Below are 8,209 nucleotides of genomic sequence, written 5' to 3' on the forward strand. Positions count from 1 at the left end.
AGACAAACTTCTCTCACACATCTCTTATTTTACCCAAATTTTCGCACTAAAATGCCCATTCTTTTTGAGAAACCATAATTATGCGAGATGTTGCGGGAAACATTGAGATGATTTTTCTGTGTGATGAGTCCATTGCGTTGAGGGGAATCACCGGCGTGATCATGGCGCATGGCTCATTGGCAAATACACCGCAGAGACATTTTTGTGGAATAAATTAAAGAACAAGATTTCCCGCATGAAGATGTGTGGTATGTTGCAGATGGAACGTTCTTGGGATTTTTTCTTTTACTTGCGGATTATCCACAGTTGCAATCAAGTAAACAAGTTCACCTGCAGAAGATTGCTGCACAAGAGGGATAAAAAAGATCTTTCCCTTTTGATGGGGAAGACTGTGAGGAGAACTTTGGGAAGGAATAGCCAATTTAATTGAAATAAAAATCAAGAGAGTGGGGGATTCCGCACACGTATAGTCGTATCGTCGTCTGGTCATCGTCTGTGCGGGTTTCTTTGGTGGAGCTCTTGCTGAAGACAGCGGACTTCACGGTACACTTCCACAATACTACAGTCTCATTTGGGCTCTTAACGAAATCACAAGCACTGCTGGAAGTTGGAGTTGTGGTGTGTTTTGCCATTAATTGCTCATAAGTCTTTCCCACCCTGTCTTGCCTATAAAACTAAGCATCGACCGGAAAGGCAGATTCAGTGTTGAAATCAGTGCTCAGTGATGTGTTTCCGTTTTATCACACAAAGAACTTTTTCAAGGAAAATGTAGAATCTTTCAGTGAAATAGAATTCATTTCTATTTAAGCTCTCTCAAAAGCCAAAATTAATTTAATTTCTTATTAAGAAATTTTCTCTGTGCACACAATGTGCTTTAAAGACTTTTTATTTATCATGTGCTTTGCAATGACCCGAAAGATTTTTTTCTCTGAATGATTTTTCTTCATTTCGCGTGTGTCTCAAGAAAACAAATCTCAAGTACTTTTGGTGTACTCTCTGTGAGAGATAAATAAATAAAAATAAAATCAAACTTAATGTGACAAAAGCAGTTACAATTTGTGCCTTAAAAAATAAAATCTTCAATATAAATCCCTGAATCACTTGAGATTTACTGCAAGAAGTATTCGGGATTTTATTATAATTAATTTTATTTTAAGTATTTGTGTGTAATTAAAGTTATTACGTGTTGTGTGTGCCTTTAAAAATGATCATCTTAACGCTCTTACCCGTAGTATTATGTCTCACAAATATTGGTGAGTTGAGCTCAGTTGAGAAGAACAACCCATCATCGTAAATTTAATCACCTGACGAGGTGGATTTTACAGTTACAAATTTAATGCCAAAATAATGAGATTATGCAAAATGAACATTGCAAGAAAATATGCAAGAAGATCTCTTTGAAGACATTTTATGTGATTAAAAATAGTCAAAGTTCATTTTCCTTTTATGATAAATAAATTCTTGAGAATATTTTCATTGAGTAAAATTAATCTGATTTGTATTGATGAATGGAGAATATTTGTAGGGGAAGATGGGGTAAAATTGGGCTGAATAAAATACAAAATTGAGATAGATTTGGAATTTTAATTTTGATATGTTAAAGCTGACCTCAAAACTCTTAAAACAAACGATTAAAGCCAAGGAAAGAAAGTAAAAAATTTATCGTTGGTTTAGAAGTTGAAAATTCCTTGTAAAATTTAGTTTTTAGAACTGAATAGAACTGAATGATTGATTCCGCTTGACCGAATTTGTTCCAATTCGACTTTAAATCAAATGTTTTGGAAAGATCTGAATCCTAAAAACGTACACAGAAAATTTCTTCCGGACTTAATTTAATTTAATTGGAATTTTTTTTATTTATTGAATTTATTTTTTTTTTACAAATTATAGTTTTTTTAATCCATTTTTTTTCATTTATTGATTAAACAGTTTTTTAAAGAATTAAAGAATTTAATAACATTGCAAATAATTAAATATTAATTTAAAACTTTGAATAGAATATAAAATTCCAGGCTTTTATTTGTTAGTTCATTCAGTCAATGGAGACGCCTGGTAGTAATATATGTATATATCTTTCTAGTATCTTATTTAAATATAATAAATTCATCTGGAGATTGCAGTGGAGACGTCTAGTCAAATCTTATTCATTTTATTCAAATAAATTATTAACAAAAACTCAATTTCTTATTGCTGTAAAAAAATTAATTTTGTCCCAATCTTCCCTATTAATTTTCAATATAAAAACGGATAAAATTCAAAACATTTATTGAAAAATAAATTATTTAATCAAATGAAAGACTCAAAAAGCCACCCAATTTCTAATCAAAAATCTTTCGGGACTCAATTGAATGTCTTCAACAGCCTCTGCCTGGGATGACTTCAATTACTATGACCCCTATCCAGATTATTTGTACAACAATCGACGATCCTACAGGAGGTACGATAGCCACGAGGAGGACATCTTCGACAGGCCGTGTCAGTGCATAAAATTAAAATACTGCCAATCATTCATTGATATCCTCTCGCGCACAACAACCACAACAATCTCCCCAATTCTCGCAAAGAAATTCCGAAAAGCCTCCTGTGGATTCCGCAATGCTGAGCCTGTTGTGTGCTGCCCAACACCCAGCACACGGTATGGGCGATTTAATATAAATAAACGCGATCGTGGACCAACAACGGAGGAAGCGTGGGTGTGGGATGTGGAGAAGGAGGACAGGGACACAAGCAATGAGGGCTATGATGGTTGGGCTGGCCCAAAGAATCGTTTCAATCCCAACAACTTCCACCACTATGATCATCATGATTACGACCGAAAGCCCGGGGGAAAGTGGAGAAATTCCTACCATCCCCACTTTGAGGATCCCGACACACGGAAAAATTGTCCTCCAGGATTCTCCAAAGAGTTCGATCTCCCAGAAACGGTTACTCCCGTTGCTGATGATGCAGCAATAAGCACCACCGCTACACCTGAAGTGTCAACAATGGACACAAAACTCTCCCTGATAAATTCGGAATTGTGTGGAATTTCAGTGAATACGAGAATCATCGGAGGAGAAGATGCTGGTCCAGGACAATTCCCATGGATGGCAAGGCTGGCATATAGAAATTTGAGTGAGTATTTCTTTCTTTTCTTGAAGGGGAAATAATTTTGTTTTTCTTTACAATAAATTCGGGTTAATCCCAAACGGGGATTTACATTGAATAAGAAGAAAGTGAAGGGATGGCCCTGTGAGGTCATTCAATCATGGACAGTAAATGAATCACATAATATAGAGAGACAAAATATAGGTAACTGAATCAATGGAATGCATCATAAATTCCGGATTTTATTAATAAAAATTTCAACAACCTGTAACATAGGGTGTCCAGAAGAAAACGCAACTCATTATTATTTTTGAATGTTTTTAGATTTTTTTTACAATAGTTTTTTAGAGTTTGTAGAATAAAAATAAGGAATAGAATGGAAAGATTATCCTGATTATTTTTCAAAAAAAATCTCCGTTTTTGGAAAATATTTCATTTAAATTTCAATTGTCTTACAAAATAATTTTTTGTTTTCTTTTCCGAATCTTTTTAGCTTGAAAATATGTTTAAATTTTTCAAAAAAAAAGTCTTTAAATTGTATTAAAAATATATTAGTTGAGGGAAAGGGGTTTATTCATCTTGGAGCTCTAATGCAGCTTTTAATGAACAGGTATAGGTACAGCAACCTCGGAAAATCTCGTAAAAAAAATTACACCGAATTTTGAAAAAAAAAGTCATAGGTAGAGTTTCTTCTTTTTAATTTTCCTTCTGAGACAATTGAAAAAAAATCACGCGAGATTAGTTAAAGAAATATTAAACCACGCCTTTAGCTAATTTACAATTAATATTTTCTTCCATGAAGCATATGCTTCATTGGTTTTATTTTAATTATATTATGTACCAAGAAAACTATGAGAGATCATTGATTGATGATTAATAATAAAAATACCTATGCTTCATACGGCAAGTGGAAAAGAAGTAGGTTCAAATAAGGGTGTGATTTATGTTATTTTTAAATAAAATTTTGCCCAAAAATTAAATAATAGATTAGACTTATTATTAGTTTTTTTTCCATCTTCATCTCCCTAAAAACCTTGAAAAATATTTAAAATTAATAAGAATCTCTCAATGATATCGATTATATCACATCGCAGCGTCATAATGAATAAGCTCCTCCTTTTTAGCCTTTTATGTCAACATTAAACGGAACTAAAATGTATAATCTCAAAGACAATACATTAAGCTAATGCACTACTTCCGACAAAAATACAGAAAACAAATTAATATACAAAGTGCTCATCTGTCGCTCCAAGAAGGGTTTCAAAAATATGAAAAAATAAATAAAATAAGATTCAATTCAGCGATAAATAACTCAACTCTTAGAAGTTCAGGGAGAGAAAAAAAATAGCCAAGGCTGCGGAAAGCAAAATTATGAAAATCCGAAAAATTATTGTGCTTGTGCCGATTGTGCCATAGTGATAAGGCTAAAAGCTTACAAATTAACAATTTTTTATTATATTTCGTGCACACCACACTATAAGAGCACATAATGTGCTCTAAATGTTCAAAAAAAAAATGTGACGAAATATCGTTTGAAAAAAATGTTTTCGAAATTTCTCGTTTGTTGAATCATAAACTTTCAATTTTTATTTTTCATTTATCAATAAAATTTCGCATTGACTTTGTCTATAGGAGGGGAAGGAGAGTCTGGGAAAGTTTAATACAAAATAATATAAAATTTAATTAAATGCTGAACAAAAGACAAAATATTTATTAAGATCATGGCAAAAAAATGTCAATTTAATCACACACCCGCACAATGATGTTTTTCTTCTATTTTATGCTACGAATGAAGAGAAAAAATCGCAATAAAAACAGCAAAAATTAGGTATTTAAATCAACTTCCGTATTAACTTGTGCCTTTGTTGCCAACAAATCTCTTTTTTTTGCAATTAATGTACTTTGTGAGCTTTTTTTTTCGCTCTTCAATGTGGAAATTAATTCTGTAAATTCATTTATAATTTTTTGTAGCGTCTGGAAAGGTAACATATCGATGTTCTGGATCAGTAATATCAGATAGATATATTGTGACGGCAGCTCATTGTGTACGAAATTTAATTGATGATCTTCAGGTGTAAGTAAACTTGTGGAATTTTTATTTATATTCTTTTCCTTCTTCCCAAAGAAAAAAAAACAACAATTTGCTACAAATTGGATTTGGAAGCGTTTCATTGTTAAAGAATTTCTTCTTTTTTTTCATTCGCAGAGTTATGGTGCGATTGGGTGAATTGGACACGCGGTCAGATATTGACTGTAATGCCGAGCAAACAAGGTGCACAGAAGCACAAGATTTTGAAATTGAGAGGATTATCCCGCATTCAATGTACGACACACCAAAATATGCAAATGATATTGCGCTCATTCGGCTGAGAAGACGCACAAATTCATGTAAGAAGCTCATTTTCATTGCTAATTAATTAATTGATCCAGTGATTTATTTATAGCGATAGTGCTTGTAAAAAAACGAGTAGTTTTAGTAGAAAAAAAAATATTCAAGGGGCAGACAACTGGGGAAATATTAAACTCAAAAACACGAATATTCATTTCATATTAAGAATAATTGTTGTTATTCTATAAGAATATTTTTCCATATTTGAATTTGAAAAGTATTGGGTGTATTTTAATTTTTTAATGAATATTCTTGACAAATATCGAGAATACCAGAAATATTTAAAATATTTAACGAACATTTTTGAGAAATATCACATAATGAACCTTATTCAGCCACCAATAAACCCTTGAAATCTTTGAATTTTGTACTGAAATTTCAAGATTTTAAGCGAATTTCAAGGGTTTTTTGGTCGCTGAATAAGGCCCAATAATCCCTATTCTTTAAAAAAAAATCTTAATTAAAGTGAATATTATAATATTAATTCAAAAATATTTGTAATATTTTCAGACTATACTTCACAAATATCAACAATATTTGTCATTTTGTAATATTGAACTGTTACAGGTTGATTCGCTTGATTTTGAAATATTTTGAATGTTTGCATTGGCGTTACTACGAATATTCTTGAGGAATATTGATAATAATAAAGAATAGTTTAAAAAATCGTTATATTTGAAAAGAATATAGAGATAATTCGTAATATATTTTCAAAATATTATTGAAACATTTTAAGAAAAGTTTTCGAACAAATTATTCATAAGATTAAAAATATTTCAAGAATGTAACAATTATTATTTTAAAGCAAATTTTTGTGAATATTCCAAGACATAGGATTTTTCTCACATGTTAACCCCTTTAAATGAGGAATTAAAACTTCAGTAAAAAGCATCTTGTTCGAGTAAGAAATTCATATAAAGAACAAATAGAAGTTTTAGGGGAACCAGGGGCTAACAAGAGACTTTAAACTTATTTAATAAACCTCTTAAATTTGTAATTTCCAACCACTTTTCAAAAAAAAAAACTTCAAAGAAGTCTAAGATTTTCAAATGAATTTCTTCCTTCCTCTAACAGCCTTCATAAGTCCTCTGTGCCTACCCACTGGTCAGTACGCCAATGTACCACAAAATGCTGACACGAGGGCCATTATTGCCGGTTGGGGATCGATGACCGCAGGTAAGTGCAAAATACCTCAAATAACTTAATTGAATAATTCTATTCTCTGGCACAAAACCAACATCCGTCATTACCCCCATTCCTCCGGAATTCTTTTCTTAATCAAAAATCCCCTCTTCCCTCCCCCTCTCTAGAACACGTGATGAAATATCTTTTTTTTTTGATTAATTAAAATCTGTGTGCGCGCGATTAGTTCTTGCGCAAATATTTTTCTGAATTATTGGAATAAATCAATTTTAGAAAAAAAAGCGAATAAACATTAAATTTTTGGTGACATTGAGCGGATTTTGACGAGATGAAGCATAAAAAAACCCGAAAAATATGCAAAAATTAAATATTTGTGTTTTTTCTTTCCCCACATCCAGCGAGCAATACCCCAAGTCCAACGCTTCAGTGGGTGAGATTGCCAATTGTGGATAACACAGGATGTGCCGATGCCTATAGGCGCTTCAGTGCAAATTCCCGGACTCCCATTATCGTCTCTGATGCCCAGATGTGTGTCCAAGGTAGAGAGAATATGGACGCGTGTCAAGGTAATTGGAAATTTATATTTGTTGTCAATGAAATGTCTTTTTCGATTTCAAAAGCCAACAGAAAGAGCAGCAAAAAAAAGTCTCAAAGTTAAGCAAGAACAACACAGGGCGACAAAGTTTTGTTTTTAGGGATTTTCTTTGTGAGAAATTTTGTTGGTTTTTTAGTCAATTGATTATTAATTAATTAATTAAGTATAGAGTGAAAATGAATAAAGATTTGTCAGAAAAAGAACGATAGAAAAAATGTAGAGAAAATTAGTCAGGATCGTTAGGACTATTAAGGAATAATTTAATAATTCTTTCATTCTTCAGACGTTTCGTGGATATTTTACCACCTTCATCAGGCTGATTAAGATTCAAAAAATAAATAACTAATTTTAGTTTATAAAAGTAATAAAATGAATTGAAATGAATAAAATTAAATTCCTTTTCAGGTGACAGTGGTGGCCCACTAATGAGTGAGGGTGTTCCAGGTGCCGAGCGGTATACCCTACTAGGTTTAGTCTCCTTTGGACCACGTACCTGCGGTGTGTCAAACTTCCCCGGCGTCTACACACGAATATCCTCGTATATTGATTGGATTATGGAAAATATACAAGTTTGATATTCATTCACTAAAAAAAAACTTTTAGTTCTTACACGTTCCCTCACACAATAGACTTTCTCAACATTGTGATGTTTAAGAGATTTTTTTGCAATAAAATAAAGAAAATCTACCTCCAGAATGTAAATAAAAATCCCAAAAAACTTTTTATTTTTAAACGTAGATTTAAGAAGAAAAAGAGATTAAAGATAATGACGTAGGTTTATAATTTTTTTATATGTAGTGCTTTATAATTTATAGACAAGAAAATGCTTTATATAATAAATTGAAATAAAAAAGTAAACAACAAAGTGTCGGGAAAATCCCAGACACGAGTTGAATATATAGGAGAAATAAATTAAAATGTTTAGTCCAACGAGATTTCTTTTTAAATTGCTCTTATTGGATGCTAAAAAAAATCTCTCACATAGGTGTCTGATG

General features: G+C 31.9%; 1 protein-coding gene across 1 annotated transcript; it reads left to right on the plus strand.

Annotated features, from left to right (window-relative positions):
* The first annotated feature begins 30 nt into the window (after positions 1-30).
* Positions 31-8,144, plus strand: LOC129787825 (phenoloxidase-activating factor 3). The gene is made up of 7 exons (XM_055823628.1): positions 31-1,253; positions 2,362-3,114; positions 5,059-5,161; positions 5,294-5,475; positions 6,551-6,652; positions 7,018-7,185; positions 7,620-8,144. Exons 1-7 carry the CDS (start codon positions 1,205-1,207, stop codon positions 7,787-7,789), a joined length of 1,527 nt encoding a protein of 508 aa, XP_055679603.1. The 5' UTR covers positions 31-1,204; the 3' UTR covers positions 7,790-8,144.
* Positions 8,145-8,209: the final 65 nt, after the last annotated feature.

Source organism: Lutzomyia longipalpis, chromosome 1, assembly GCF_024334085.1.
Source record: "Lutzomyia longipalpis isolate SR_M1_2022 chromosome 1, ASM2433408v1".
NCBI classification, from domain to species: domain Eukaryota; kingdom Metazoa; phylum Arthropoda; class Insecta; order Diptera; family Psychodidae; genus Lutzomyia; species Lutzomyia longipalpis.